The sequence below is a fragment of the Pogonomyrmex barbatus genome, unplaced genomic scaffold, assembly GCF_055798465.1.
Source record: "Pogonomyrmex barbatus isolate J1 unplaced genomic scaffold, ASM5579846v1 scaffold3, whole genome shotgun sequence".
Lineage (NCBI taxonomy): Eukaryota > Metazoa > Arthropoda > Insecta > Hymenoptera > Formicidae > Pogonomyrmex > Pogonomyrmex barbatus.
The window spans coordinates 4,994,075-5,010,560 of NW_028297127.1; the positions used below are offsets into that span (position 1 = coordinate 4,994,075).

The following is a 16,486-nucleotide window of genomic DNA, read 5'->3' on the forward strand; positions in this document are numbered from 1 at the left end:
CAATTGTGAACGCGACCGAGGCGCGGGGTTAAATCGCAGAATACGAACTTTTCGCGTGTGATAAACTGGGCTATCGCAAATCTCAAATCGATTTGAGTTCGTAATTTGCGATTGTGATCTTCCGTCACGTCAGTGAAAAATGGTGGGTTTTTAAATCGATTCTAATTCAAGGAAATACAGATTTCGAGTCGTATTACCGTCCCTTTATTAATTAAATGAAATTAATTATCGATGATTAAATACCTATAATTAAAATAAAGTTAGTAGTTAAAAGTTAATAATTCCCAGTAAATCAAACTAATCGTAATATAAAAATAACATATGTATGTGTGTAACAGTTACATTGCTGAGTAGGAAATTATAATATTAATCTAATATTATTGTGTTATTTTATATTTACCGAGTTGTTTAATTGCATGGAAATATGATTAATGCATTAAAATGATACAGAGCAAGTATAATAAACAGCATATATTTATTGCAAAGAATATCTAATTCTTACTATCTTTTATTTTTTTCTCATCTTGTATTTTTGCTTTATAATATTAATAATATGAAAATAATTTTCTCCAATAAATGCTACATAAAAAAACTAGTGCGCTTATCTAGCGATAGTTTCCAGCAATTACAAGAAAAATCAATCTTCCAAGTATTAGTATATTGATAGAGCAACTAAAAATACTTAATTTGTGTAAAATATATTATAAAGAATAATTAATTATAAAATAATTAATTATACATGGTCTGTCTTGTCGAATGTGCATTTTTCAATTCATCAATTAATTTTAATCTCGATTTAATTAGTTATCTTCTAATTCTGTAAAAAAAAGGCTAAAATGTAAATTAAACTAAGATCAAAGTTAATTTATATTAGATGGGCGATAAATAAAAACGATCCAAAATAAAAATAAAAACTCGCATATATTTCTCCGCAATTAATTCGACATTATCGACCGTTCTCGGGTCATCAGGTTTTAATCCATTCGCCGGCAGGAGGTGCCTCGCGTCGGAGGTCACATCGCGGCCGCCGACCACGCAGAATCGTGCAGGATCGGAAGATCATGGTGTCCAGCGACGTGTCGATCAGCGCTTCGAGCCGCATCATTTATGAGGATGTAAATAAAGTGCCGCTTAGCTGACCAGCTCGCCGAGCGTGAGAACCACGTCGCCGCGAGACTTGCAATATGCGCGTAGCCGAATGCGCGACGACAGCCGGCCCGACGAGCAAACACCAAAGGTGCGTAGAAAGAGGCCCGGCCCGTCCCATCGATTCCCGATCTCGCGACGACGACGAGGATACACGTCGCTCTCGATATAAAAACACCTGCGTAATCGCCCCTACGTCGTTATCCGTCCGATGATCCTGAGAATCGCGAGATCTCTCGCCGCGATCTTGGAGCACACGCGCGTGACGTGTCTTCCACGCATAGATGAATCGGTATCAGCGATGTGACAGTTGTTTTGTGTTGTTTGTATGCGGAGCGATAGGCACGCGGGGTGGAGGGGGAATGTGCGATAATGCCAGTCGTTTTGGTTCTTAGGACGAATTGTCAGCAACGGTATGATTTGGAACGAACGAGGAAATTTCGTTTTTGTGAAAAATAGAGACTCTTGGAAAAATAAAGGTGAAACAAACGGCAGCAGATACTTTGTTAGGATGTTTTGTTTTCGAATGAGAGAGCATAACGACGTGTTCTACATTGTGCAATATTTCTTTGTTCTTATTATAAAACATTTGCTTTGTATTCTTATTGTAAGTCTGATACATTTCATTACTTCTATTAATTGATTGATTGAGTTGTATCTTGAAGAGAGGAAAAGATATATGTTTGAAGATTATATCTTGAGAGTTATAATCTTCATCTTTTTTTTATCTCTTATATCTCTCAAGTGCTTTATCAGAAAGAATAGCTTACATACTTAATGAGTAATTTAACCATTGTATTTCAATCAGCATTTTATCTTGATGAATGATATCTGTGATATCTGCTGTTTATTTCTTGTGAAAGAATTGATTTTTTTGTTTTTTTTATCTTTTACATTACAAAATTGATGCTTTATGTAAATATTATAAGATTGTAACTGTAATAAAAATGTATATTCATTTTTCAAAAAATTTTTTTAACTATAAAATATTTTGATTGGTTATTTTCAATTTATAAACTTTTTTTGTAAATTGTGATGTAATCAACATTACTCATCATAAGCTGTTGATTGTTATTAGGTGAATTAATGAATAGTTTGTGCAAAGTGAAGAAATTACAGACTTAAGAAATAAATGCATTATTAATGAAAATATGACTTGATATTGTTATTTTTTTGTATATATGAATTTTCATTACAAATAAATTTGTATCATGAACTTTATGATCTTCCGTATAAAACATAATTGATGATAAAAATAGAGTCATATCTGTTTTAATTTTACTGTTTTATATAATTTATCAATTTTTTATTGATAAAAACATATCGTTAATACCAAACAAACAAAATAATTAATTAAAATTAAAATAATTAATATTACATTAATTATTTTAATAACAACAACAAGTAAATATTAATTTTTTTCTGACATATATGGAATATTAAATCTTAAGAACAGAATCTTTTTTTTCAGTCTGAAATAATCTGTTTTTAGTGCCTTGTTACTAAGCTATATTTTTTTCCCTATATTTTTTTGTCTATTCCTCGTTGAGTGATAAATCCTACTATTTAATAGGCATGCAGGAAGAGGCAGCTGATAAGCTACCATCGTTCTACAGAAGAGTCTTAACAGTACATTTGTTCTGTATTATCCACGTGTGACTTACACTAAATATAGACTGTAATTATCTCTCAAGATAATTACGGTGTATACTTAGTGTATGGTACACGGTTGTATAAATTTTTGAGTACATTGTCGATTTATACCGATAATAGATCATTTTTGCAGATGAACGTTCCATTGTATGGCGTTCTCGGAGCTGCCGCTACTCTGCTTGCTTACATCCTCGGTATAGGAACAATTGTAAAGCTTCTCATCTGTTTGCTTGCATTAATTCTAGGGTAAGATAAGATAATCCAATTAAAAGTGGTGAAGTGTTGCATATATAAACTATATTGCATGATATTAACAAATTTAAATTAAAATATGTATCAAAGGATAATGAAAGAAGATATTCTGTTGCAGAACATTGATTTGTATATATAGAACGTATTCACCGAATCTCGACAATGTGATTAAGTCTGAAAGGGAAGACTTAACTAAGAAGACTGAAAAGTTCCGGCAGGTAATTGCAAATTTTGAAATGCGTTTGCCATTCATCAGTTTGCTAATAATATTCTATATATATGTTGTATTTGCAGTATATACTGGATCTATCTAAGGAGAAGATGACATTTACATTAGATAGAAGAATAACTGGTAGTCGTATCATTGATGAGTCCCTGCAAGTACATACTCAATATTTATAAAACAATGTTGGATTATCTGCTGATTATTGGGTTAATGTATCCATTGCTATTTTCAGGAAATCTTGGATTTCTTGATTAGAGATTATGTGGAACCATGGTACAGCGTTGTTACGGATGATGAGGAATTTATCTATTCCGTTCGAGATACTGCCCAAAAAATTGCCATCAATGTAGCAAATCGGTATATAGAAACATTTTTTATTTATGATTAAATTTTATTGGAATTAGAATATTTTATAAGTTAAATTTTTTCAACTTTATTAAATTTATTTAAGACCTTCTATGGTATGACCTTCTAACATTTTTTCTTAAAAATCTCAAAAATATTAAAGTGCGAAATAGAATCGGTTTATTTTAAAGATCAAAGTTTTACTATTTAATGTCGATGTACAAAACAGGGTCAAGAGCGTCGATTGGATATCCTATTTAACTACGCGGCTCGTCGACGATGCAGCTTCGCACGTCAGGCTGTATCGACAAGCAAGCGCAAGGATGAAGCAATTGCGATCGAATAGAGTCCAGAAAGGTAGTGCTAGCTCGAGCACATCAGGCGGGACTCCAAAAAAGACGCCCACTCATCGGCGGAATAAGAGTGAGACTAACGTATCTTGGTACTCGCAGTCAAAATTTTATATACCTAATCTGTCATCACTTACCGAGCCAATCGAGTCATCTGGTGATGATAAGGAAGACGAATCGCTAGAAAAAATATTCTTCGATCTCGAAGTGCAAATGGAGAGCAATCTAATATGTAGGGATCTTGTATGCACGAACGACACCCAGGAATTGGAGTTTCTGGGCGAGATATCCGAAATCCTTTTGTACCTGGTATTACCCAAGGCGGACTTCGATTGTTTGACTGTGAGATTTATCTTAAGAGAATTATTAGTGAACGTTATAATCAGACCATTGTTGGATTTGTTTTCTGATCCTGATTACATTAATCAGGCGTGTATATGGCTGGTAAATAACAATACCTTAGTATTTATTTTATTTTATATTATATTTTATTTTATTTTATTTTATTTTATTTTATTTTATATTTTTTCACTATGTGTAATTCTAACACTTGTATCTGAATTATATATTCTAACTGTTAATAAATTTATATATTCTGACTGTTTTTTATTTTAGTGTACTAAGGATGGTGGTTTACCAAGTGATATCTTTTTAACAGTAATTAGAATAACAGACAACTTAGAAGAATTAATGGCGACGAAGAACATAGTTTGTAAAGAAATAGCTCACTTGCGCTCAAAGGATTCGGGCGGAGATGATGATCTGTCGGTGAAACAGCAGTTGAACAGTCTGCTTTACGTGAAGAAAATTCTGGAAACGAGAATCATTGGTATGCAGGAAGGCTTGGAAACAGAAACTGATGGTATCGGCGCTCAACCAGAATGGAATAGGTTACTCATACCGGGTCAGAAGTTAGTTAATTTGCCGTTAGACGAATTGCTGAAAAACAATATTGCTCTTAGTTACTTTATCGATTATATGACCTCCATAAATGCAGAAGCGTACCTGTTTTTTTATCTAAATATCTATGGCTGGAGGGTCTCAGCCGAGCAACAAATATCGGACATTGAATTACAAAAAATCCAAAGTGCTCAGTCCGGCGCGGCGATCGGCGCTAAACGCAAAAATTCGGATCTAGATAATTTAAAGGAGGCTGCCACGAAGATCTACCAGCAATACCTTAGTGATAAAGCGTCACCTAAGCTGCAGCTAGATGATGTGTTGGTGAAAAATTTGCTTACAAGAACAAAGACGGAGCCAGTTAGGGAAACATGGTTCGATGAGTTACGAAATTGTTGTTACGAAAAATTACAAAATGAGGACAGATTTCTACCAGGCTTCAAGAGATCATTAGCTTATGTAAAATTACTTGCGGAACTGGATTTGTTGAAGGATCCAGTGTCAGAAGATGACACCAAATCCTTGGACAGTATAAGTTTGTCAAGCACGAACAACGAATTGGACACTTTGGAGGAATTGTCCGAGACGTACAAAGCTGATGACATAAAATCTGCAACCATAAAGGAGGGCGCTAAGAAATCAAATTCTTCGGCGAGTTTAACAAGCATAGGAGAGGCAAACGAAGGTAGAGAGTACGACGAAGTAGATACGGATACAAATAATCTTAAAAGTGTGAAAAATATATGTAAGGGATCCATCGCAGAGGTTGAACAAATCGGCGAAAAAAAAGATGTTTCGTTTTATATGGAAACTAACGCGGAACAATTTGTCAAGCTGGATGAAAATAATTATGATCAGAACGCAATTAAAAAGCTGCAGCAGGGCCGTTTCGAGATCACTGCCACAATCATAGAAACCGGTATCGTCAGCGATCGCGGGAAAACGTATGGCATATACGCAGTAGCAGTCACGAAAAATTACGATTCGGGTTATAAGGAGAAATGGCATATTTACAGACGGTATTCCGATTTTTACGATTTGCACCAGAAGATCAAAGAAAAATATTACGATCTAGCAAAAATACCTTTCCCCGCGAAAAAGGCCTTTCATAATATGGAGCGCACGGTATTAGAAAGACGAATGTTGATGTTGAACGCATGGTTGTGCCAACTGACAAAACCCGCGATCATGGATGGTCACATGGGATTGCAAAATCTGTTACTAGCCTTCTTGGAGCAGGGAGATTATGATAAAGGAGTCACAGGCGGACAGATTTCGAGAACGGTAAATATGACGAATGACTTGTTTACTTATATAAATAACAATATTTAATTAATCATGAAAAATTTTTATTTAAAGAAAAATTATTTCTTGAATTATAAAAAAATGACAAATTTTATAACGATTCTGAATATTCAAAAACTAATTATCTGGTGAATATTTGTTTTATACAGATAGACACTTTAATGAATCCCTTAAAAACGTCCATGAAAAGCGTTACACAGGCGGTCAAAACGATGCCTGATAATATGTTGAGTACCGTCGACGGCGTAATGGACAATCTCAGCAAAATTTTCGGCAATCCTAAAAAGACAAGTATATTTTACGAGAATACCAAAGTTAGCGCCGGTCTGGATACAGAGGTATCTTCTTATATATATTTTACATATTCCTAATGACACACTTATCTTTTTCGGATGTCAAGTTACTAATTGTATCATTCAATTTGTGTTTCCCGCAGACCGATGACAATATCCCATTGCGAATTATGCTGCTATTAATGGACGAGATCTTTGATCTGAAAGTGCGAAATCAATGGTTGAGGCGACGGATTATAACACTACTGCGCCAAATCATTCGCACAATGTTTGGGGATATAGTGAATAGAAGGATAGTAGAGTATGTGTCGTTCATGACCAGCCCATCAAAAGTTGCGGGATATTTGCGCTTATTCAAGTAAGTCGATAATGCTAACGTTTGAAACGTAAAATTTCCAAAAAAAGCATTGACATTTGTCAAAGAATGATACTGATATTTTCATAATAAAAAATTCTGTGCGTTTTATCATTTTAATGATTTCTTATATGGATTAATGGTTATAATCATCTAATTTCCATTTAACATTTGAAGATAATATGGGGAAAGATTAAGTAAATTAATGACATTTTGCAGGAATAGCTTCTGGCCGAATGGCGTAAAGGCTGAGAGCAAACCACCGCGAGACATGGAAATGAAGAATAGAACACGAGTGGCAGCTAAGATTGCTTTACTTTCGTGTCTCTCGGATGAACTGAAACATATCATAGGCAGCGAGACGACGAGGCGCGGCTTGCTAAGGGTATTCGAACTGTTTCAGCGGCCCGTATTAAATAGAAGATTGTTGTATGTGTTGTTGGAAGGTATCGTGGAGACTCTGTTCCCACAAAACAATCTAGTGGCAATTTTCAGGAAACTCTATTCAGTATCGCCAAGGGTGAGAAGTAAAAATAAAACGAAATCCTGATGGAAGAATAGGACGGACTGATGTCCGAATATAATGGTGTGAGGACGATCACATAGTTGATATGATTAACAGACTTCATTATCGATCTTTAGGAAAATATGTCATTTCTCTTTGGATAGCTTAGAGATTTATGATATTAAAAAAAATACTTGTGTGCAAAGTGTCCAACATAAAAGAAACATATTTCAGATATCTGTATCTTTAATCTCTTCTAATCAATTGAGCTCTGATTTTATTTTTTCATTTATTTTATCTTTGCAGTAAAACATTTAAAAATTGATAAAGTATTTGTAATTAAATCCTTGACTGTTGTAGAAAAAGAATATTCTCTTCTTTTCTCTTTTTTTTATTTTAAAAATAGCAATTATGTATATGTATTTGTTAATTGTAACGTGTACTTAATATAATCGTGAAATGTAATCTACTGTCTCACAGTATTCAATGATTGCAGTATTCATGTTTTTTATAATTTTTTATTGTACTGTTTCTTGAGAGGTTTTGAATGCAGAGTTCAATAGGCTAAGAAGTCATTACGCTTACTAAGATATTATTGGATCGTTTAGCCTTTTCAAACAGTCCTCTAAACTGCTAAATGCATATGTACACCATTGCATCGGGCACCCGTCGCGCCTATAGCTTTCGACAGGGAACAAAACGAAAGTCATATGCTTTCATATTTTGACGATTTATACGTTCAACGATGCACACGTTGGAAAAGTTACATTTTGTTGATTTTTCTTTTCTTTTGTTTAAAAGACGCCGAGAACTTTGCGAAATGGGACAAAGATATTTTAGAAATATTGAAAAATTTTAGATCTGCAACCGTATAAAAGATACAAAGAAATAAGCAATGTTTTTCTTAAGAGAAGGCGATACTCTCTCTGTCTCTCTCTCTCTAGATCTTAGAAAAGAATATGAATTCTATACTATATTGAAATATTAAAAACTATGATATTGTATAAATGTAAGCTTAATATTTTTTTTTATTCTGTCTCGTTAGGCTTATGGATAGATCGTTTCATACATCACATGTATAATAATAATAATAATAATAATAACTTTTCCCTATTCCTATTAAATACAATAAAAAGTTTTCCTATTTCCTTAAAATAAATTGTAATCAACGAATTACTGACTGCGCAGTTAAAAAGGCAGACGATGTAAAACTTTTCCAGAGTGTGCAATTATTATAAGTGATCTAGTGGCCAAAAAGTACGATATATGGATTTCAATTGCGTAACCGAGTTTACAGCTCGGATTGCTATTCTCGTCGTATTAATGTAGGGTAACATAAAAAGAAACTCACGAATTCCTTGTGATTACCTCGTAGGGAAATGCAATAAGATCCATGAAAACATTCCACTTGCATTTTAAGCTACACCGGCTAGTTAGTTAATTCCCCTTTTTACAGCTATCCTCAAAACTGCAACGTACTACGTAGACGTAAAAGAAACACATCACAATTTACTTAAGTTCTAGATGCAAAGTAAAGCAAAGAATGCAATCTATTTAGACATAATTTACCGCCGATGTTATACTTAATTATGTTGGACTACACAGTGAAGTTTATTTGTGCCATTCGATTGAGCAATACCTATTTATTTATTAGCGAAAAATTACTAACGATAGTTTCGATGGCGCTCTTCAGATATTTCTGGAAATTTACGAGGATTTGACTCCCCTTGAAGATGCAAAATGCAATTGTACAAAATTGTTGTACATTACTCATACGTCTGTAAAAAAGGTTATTTCTATCTCATGTTAAAAAACACCATACACTTATCATGTTTACTTATTAAAGGAACTATTTGTAATTTGAGTAGTTCCTAGTTTTACTCCTAAACGTATCCCCGTATACGCCAAAGGTATACATCTATTTTTGTAGATACACTTTTGATATTCGATATATGCAAAACTGCCGATGATAATTGATTTTAACAATTTATTTTTATTTAAGAATATTATATTTTTATGTTAATTACATGTATGTATTATATAAAATGAAATTGCGTTCTAGGGAGGATTAAGAAAACCCCATCTTAGAAAATTTATTGGCAAAACTAATGTAAATACTACTATTAAAAATTACTCTTGGAAAACTGCAAAAATTAAAGTTAGATTAGTCTTCGATTTTTTCAGAAAATATAGTGACATCACCGTTGCACTGAATTTCATCTTTGACTCAAATTAGAGCGATTATAGAACTATGCTAGGATAAGTCGTAGCGCTAAGTGAACCTTTCTTGCTTTCGAGCTTAGTTAAGGACAGAGTCGGCTGCCGCTTCAAGTGGGTTCGATTATTTACTGGGCTTGTCGAGCTCGCGCGGGCCCTTACTTTGTCGTCGACTAAGAAGCGAAAGCAAAGAACGGACGAGGGTGTTCGAAAACAAAAGAAGTTTATTACCGCGCACGCGGGGGAAGCAGAAAGGGATGCTCGAGAGAGAAAGACCGGTCGAGGGGGGCGATCAGTGGTTCCGCCATGGGCAACCCCCATCGTACTTTGTGCCGCTTCTCTCTTAACTAAAACTTGATGAGCCTGCGTGGTCTTTCGACGTAACAGGCTCGCACAACCACGCGGAAATGCTAGGGTAGGTCTTCCCAGTTAAACAAACTTCTTGTCGATAAAATTATAAACTTTTTAGGAGAATCACTTGTACAATAATTTTCTTTGCGAAAATCTTTTGTTCGTCAAAATACAATAAAAACAAATTAAATATGTGGATGCAAAATATGGATTAAAATTAAAATATCCGATCCGTGAGATTTCCAAAATTTCTAAATTTCTGCATGTAATTTTAACGGAGGATATTTTACTGGGGCGCAAAATGGAGGAAACGGGGGGGAAGGAGCGATGAAGCGTCGCGAAGGTACAGAAGGGAATAAGCGTCGAGGGCTTCGCGCGACGTAACAAGGAGGGGTACGTAGAAAAGAGAATGGGGGCACGGCGAAAGAGAAGAAAGAGAGAGAATAAGAGAGCAGGGGGCAGAAAGAGAGAGAGTGAGGATACGGGCCATTGTGCGAAAAGAATCCGGTATTGCGCGTGTATGCGTTTTCAGAAGGGGGTTCGTCTGTGGCGCGACGCGGCCCCCGGGCTCTCCGTTAGAAAGAAATGAGAAGGGGGGCGAGAAGAGAGAGAGGCGGGAAAGGGGAAGGTAGCGGGCATACGTGAGCGACTACCGAACGGCCCTCGCTTGCTCCAACGAAAGAAAATCGATATGCATGATTCACGCACGCGAGAGCATGCCGAAGAGGGTTGGAGGGGGACGAGCGGGGCGCTCTTACTAGGGGAGCAGAGGGATGGAGAGAGCGAGAGAGAAAGAGAGGGGCCGAAAGAAAGTCGGAGAGAGAAAGGTAGAGAATGACGGATGGGGAGGTGAGAGGGGACGGACCACGCTCTCCGTCGCAGCGCACTTCTCTTCCCTCGAACCGCCTCGTGTTCTCGAAACGAAATGGGGGACGTGCCTCCGGGTGTACGACGTAGAAACAGTAGTACGCACACCGCGCCCGGACACACGCGTGTAATTCTATACATAAGCGCCCGCGCGCGTGTTCCCGCGCGACGGGGAGAGGTATATCCCGCGATGCTACCCCCTCGGTCACTCGATCAGTCGTGTCCGAGGTACCCGTGTTGTCACGTTAGTAGCGTCGCGTCACGTCGCGTCGCGTCGCGTCGCGTCGTATCGCATCACCGCGTGTCTGCCTGGCACTTCTGTCTAGCGGCGACGCGCCACTTCCGGTTAACCGAGTTTTCACCCCCCTCTAAGCAAGGGAAAACCGTTGCAATTCTGCGATGAAAGTTTATCATCTCGCACGCAAGTTACGGGGTAAACGTGTGTTCCATGCAACGAATCGTCGCATGGTTTTTGGTTCAATCATTTTTCGATGGTTGTTGCGTCACGAATGTGATTCAACTCGCGTTTTTAAAAATGTGAAGTGTGTTCTAGTCTGATACAGTGGAGACTTTCGCGAATGAATCGAGCACAACATTTTAAGAGTCAAAAATTCATGTCTAAAAAAGATCTAAAAGATATCTAAACAAATTTCTTAAAAAATTAAGAATATTTTTTAAATGCTTGCTTTCAAAAATAGTTTTGTTGATTTTCTTGCGCGCAACTTTTAATTTTTGACGTTTCAACGATCGAAACTCAAATCAGACTTCCAAAATACAATTTATTTTTATTTATTTGCATTGTTTTTCTCATTCAAGTTATCAATTAACATTAACGCCTTTAATCTATATAAAACGATATTAAGTTTTTATTAAAGTTACTTCTTCGATTTTTAACAATGTTTAAATAATAAAAAATATATTATATTTTCATAGGTTTTTTTTCCAATTTTCTCACATCAATTTAGTGCAACACACACGCTATTAGAGAATATTCGTTTTCCGGGAAATATTTTGCGCAAAATTGTAGTTTTCGACAGGTCACGGCAACAGCCTAACACACTTCTGTCCAATCAAGTCTTCGTGATTTGAGAGAATCTGGAACGAAGGCTCGTCGAAACTGCGACGAAATAAAACGAATTTGGAGAACAAAGTATCCATCACCAACGCGACGCGCGCTTTCCCGCCACGAGGTGTAGTAAGGGTGGCGTAAGAATGAATGGAACAGGAGGGTGAATCAGCCCGCGAATGTTATTTGCGTTGCGAAACACGCGTCGCTTTCAATGAGAACGATCGACGCTGGTTTCTGATCGTCTTCATGTTCTTCCTTCAATGTATTCTTTCAAATTGAAGCAAAGATTATCGGAACATAAGTAGCTTTATGTTTTATCGTGAAAAATTGAAGAAGTTAACGCAACATTAAATCGGGAGCGAGAAGAACCGAAAAAACTTTCATATAAAAATGTTTAACTCGATGGATATTTTGAATTCAAGGATGCTTAACTCGATCGTTCTCCTTTTGCTTGATTGAGCTGTTGGGCATTAATGAAAATATGAAAATGCATATTTCACAGATATTTAAAAAAATGACATTAAGATACATAACAATAATTCTGAAATCAAAATATTGCTATACATATAGCACATATTGCTATAATGTTGTAAAATTGGAGCAATACTACTACAATAGTGCTGCAAAATTTGTGCTGTATGGATAATATTGCTAATATTCCATATCATGGGTAGTAAAGGTAGCATCCTATAAGAATTGATCGGATGCAAGAATAAGGATTCATACGCCTTGTTTATAGGATAAGTCTCTAATTGATCTGGAAAGACGATCAATTTGGAGAATTGCGCAATTATTGCTCTCTTCTCTCTCTCTCTCTCTCTCTCTCTCTCTCTCTCTCTCTCTCTCTCTCTTCTTTCTCTCTCTCTCTCGAAACCTGCGACGCGGGTTCACAGTTTACGGGCGTTGTAATAGGATTACGTAAAAGGGGTGCGTGCAGATCGATTACGTCCAAACAGCGTCGAACTTTTCCGCTTGTAGGATCGGTATGACTCAGAAAGCATGTGATGACGTCGCGTGCGCAAGAAAATATGCGTGTGCGTGGAATCTGCGTGACGCATTCTAAACTCACTCACGAAAGTGCGTCTCCGCCACTTTCTTTCATCCGCGAATGCTTTCATCCATTTACATTTTTCCTCGAAAATGAGAAATAATTAAAAAAAAAGAAAAAAATCATCTCATGCATTATAATTTCTAATTAGATTTTGGTTTTTTATTTATATGAATATCAGTTACAGAAATGTCTTCTTGAATGTTAGATTGACAAAAAAAATTTTTTTTTCCTTTAAGCGGGTCCAACCGACAGATGAAAAACCGACGGAGAGCGGTTAGACAGAAACTCGAAGCGTATTATCGATCCGCATCATAATTCAAAGGATCAAGGATTACAGCCCATTTGTTGAGAAGTCGTGGAATAGTAATTCACGTCATAGGGGGTATTCGGGACACGATGACTCGGCGCAATCGCGTGGGGCGACCCGATGTGCAGGGGGCAGCTTCAGGGATTTCGATGCAAGGCGCGCGGCGTCGCGAATCGATGCGACGTTTAGCTCTTTTAGCTCTGTCTACCTCCGTTCGATTTTCCTTTCTTTTTTGCGCAATTATAATTTTATTCTATATTTCTACAATATTTTTATAGCACATTTGCAATGCAGAAATTCTGTGCAAAAATTCTGTGCATTATTTTATATTAATTCCATTCTACGTGCGCGTATGTGATGTATCTTTTTCGCGTGCAATCTTATTGATTCCCAGATAGCTTCAAAATCAATACACGCAATGTCTCATCGTTAGATTAGCCTTACTACATCATCGCTCTTTGAGCGATTCAGACCTAATTTATTCATTCACGTGTTAGATATTATTATGTCCTTGTTTACATTAGTCATTTTTATTTCTCCTATGTATGATTTACCTTCAAGATATTCTTGTGGTAGCAATTAAATTACATATTACACTTTTCGAGCTTGCATAAATGTTCCTTGAAAGAAATCTTGATATGAGAATCGAGACGAGACATATTCTACTCGGTTTCTCTCCTTCATTCTCCGTGCTCCCGATTTCTTCATTCTCCTTCTGCTTTTGTTTTTCGCTTATTCCGCGTCGGCGTTGACACGATACGTGGTGTGTAACGTAAGAGAAGAAAACGGAAAAACGACGCCTGCGGTCGGCCGGATCTAGTTCAGAAACGAGATACGCCTGAGAGACCTGACGTAAACAAACAGTAACGTGCCGCGTCTCCGTAGACGATAGACTAGTACGTGATCAGCGCTCGATACCTGCTTATCGATCACCTCCAATCAGCATGTAAGTACTCAACAAATCATTTTGTACACATTCTTATACTGGTCGCTTCTATTCACAACATTCTCGAGACAGATAAGAATTTCCGCTTGTGTCCTTTTCAAACTCTTCTCACATAAGATATTAAGATTAAAAGATCATTTATTTCTTACAAGATATCATTAATGTTTGTGAATTTTTTATTAAATTCTTGCTTGTACTCAATTTTATTTTTTCGTTTTTCACATATAAGGAAGACAGTTTTTGAAGAAAATAATTATGAATGATTTTCTACATTATTATAACCAAAACTGAGAACGACAGAATTTCAGAGCCGTATCTCATCTACGCAGACTAAAAATAAAGTATATAATACAAATCCTCAAATTTACTTCGCTTACGTAAATTTTAAACTTTCTTTTTCTTATTAAAACGTTCTGCTATGGTGGTATATCGAGGCATTCTGTTTGAATAAAAAACTTTTATTTTTTATATTTTTGTCTCTCTGCAAAAGTCTTAATACACTCTTTGCTGCTCATATTTCCTTTTTATTTCATCTTGATATTTGATGTTATACCACAGAGGGATAATCACGTTCGTACGCATACAATATACAAATGTGCACGGAATTCGGATTCACTTCACAAGCTTAGGGTCAATATGCCTTTCCAATATGCCGGGCAACACCTGCGTTGGAAAATGTGCGTTTTACGTGCGCATCTGCCCCAATGCGATCCACTGGCCCATTTCCAGCTGTACTGCGTGCTCCGGAAGTGCGGCACTCGCACCGATTAATTATAAATTATGCGGCATGTACTACGTCTCTCCCTCAGTGCCTACTCTTTTTATCGACACCCCTTGATTCAAATCGAGTGACTGTAAACTCACCAAAAAATATGAGATAGTAGTACTTTACCCCCTTTAACAAGGCAACTTTGAAAGTCATTCGACGAAGAGTTAACAATTTTAGAAAATTAATTTCAAATAATATTTCAAATATTTCAAATATTTCAAATAATTTATTATTTTATTTATTGTTCTGCAGATTCAACAAAATTTTATTTAATTTTGGCTCTAATATTTTTAATATTTTTTAATCGTAATTTTTTATAATTTCGATAATAATTTACGAATAATTCAGTAGATATTAAAGTAAGTTCAAAGAGAATAATTATTATATCAAATATATTTAACGTGTTGCAAACAAAAGAAATCTACATTTTAAATGTTATAAACACAAAGACACATGCAGATGATAGTGCAGTTGGCCTTAACACTAAGGCCACACTATGAAAACATCTGTCTCGCATTTCGTTAAAAATCACTCGAAGACTACGAAAAGATAAACTCGTGTTGCCTGAACAAAAGACAGGGATTTATTACGATATGATTGCATAATTCGTCATGCGAATGTAACTGTGCAATAAACAATTATCATTCTAAAAAATTTTAATTTTTATTGTAGACACGAGCCAAAGCAAGTACAAACTTGATATGTTAGTCTGATTAAGATCATGTGCACAGTGGAGAAAATAAGAAGGAATAAATATTACATTTTGGAAATGAAAATTCGAAATAGAGATTAATTTATTCAATTTATATCGATTAATATTTATTCTTATTTTTAATATTTCCATTAGCGCAGAGCCTGAGATGATATCTAAGATGTCATTTATTAATTATTTCTAAATAATAAAACTCGAATCTATTATTATGAAATTTCTTTTATATCTTTCTATCTTTTGAAGAAAACTGCGATGAAAAAGTTTGCCTAGATTGCATGATATTTCTATGTTTATCATTTTTCCATATTCTGTACCAAATTGTATAATTACAATTTTCATGAAAATTACGATTAGATATTCAATGTCGAAGGATGAACAAAGACAAAACCGATGTTTGGTATATGCGGGAAAGGGAGAAAATCGAAAACGGATATAAAGAGGAACGAGGATGGAAGACTGCAATAAGCAGAGAGGGTAGTGACAATTTATACTTGGCGTAAAGAATACAGCCGATATTTAGTATCCCGTTGCGTTATTACGCTCGAGGTACTCTGGAGTAAGAGGGAAACGAGGTCCGGATATGACTGAGGGCGCGGGAGGGATGGGAGGGGGATACAAGGTGTAGACTTACTTTGGACTTGGGTGTGGGATTACCGTACTTATATTCACCTCTAATATTAAGTTACCACTTTGCTTTACGGCAAGTGAACAGGCCGCCTGCATATAGGAAGCCATCTGAGCGCTCCTGGGACAGTCTGTCCCATTCGTCTGGGCCCACCTACGAATAACAACATTCGTCCGTTTCGGAGAAAGTTTCGTGCTATTTCAACGGGTGTTGGTCCTCCTCACGCCTCCTCCCTCCTGTGT

General features: G+C 36.2%; 1 protein-coding gene across 3 annotated transcripts; it reads left to right on the forward strand.

The window, feature by feature from the left end:
* The first annotated feature begins 1,022 nt into the window (after nt 1–1,022).
* LOC105423293 (sorting nexin-13) lies at nt 1,023–9,189 on the forward strand. Of its 3 annotated transcripts, none has more exons than XM_089080131.1 (10): nt 1,023–1,237; nt 2,920–3,045; nt 3,170–3,269; nt 3,346–3,432; nt 3,510–3,634; nt 3,852–4,416; nt 4,588–6,156; nt 6,327–6,515; nt 6,614–6,828; nt 7,045–9,189. In XM_089080131.1, the coding sequence occupies exons 1-10, from the start codon at nt 1,185–1,187 to the stop codon at nt 7,373–7,375; spliced, it is 3,360 nt and encodes a 1,119-aa protein (XP_088936257.1). In that variant the 5' UTR covers nt 1,023–1,184; the 3' UTR covers nt 7,376–9,189. The 3 variants fall into 3 exon arrangements, with proteins under 3 accessions (XP_088936257.1, XP_011631288.2, XP_011631289.2); XM_011632986.3 differs by having other exon boundaries at nt 1,026–1,237; nt 2,933–3,045; XM_011632987.2 differs by lacking the exon at nt 1,023–1,237 and adding an exon at nt 1,261–1,625 and having other exon boundaries at nt 2,933–3,045.
* Nucleotides 9,190–16,486: the final 7,297 nt, after the last annotated feature.

Coding starts and splice junctions, on each gene's coding strand:
- LOC105423293 (XM_089080131.1), top strand. CDS start 1,185: ATGCGCGTAGCCGAATGCGCGACGACAGCCGGCCCGACGAGCAAACAC. Junction 3,635..3,851: donor GCCATCAATGTAGCAAATCG/GTATATAGAAAC, acceptor TGTACAAAACAG/GGTCAAGAGCGTCGATTGGA. Junction 6,157..6,326: donor GCGGACAGATTTCGAGAACG/GTAAATATGACG, acceptor TGTTTTATACAG/ATAGACACTTTAATGAATCC.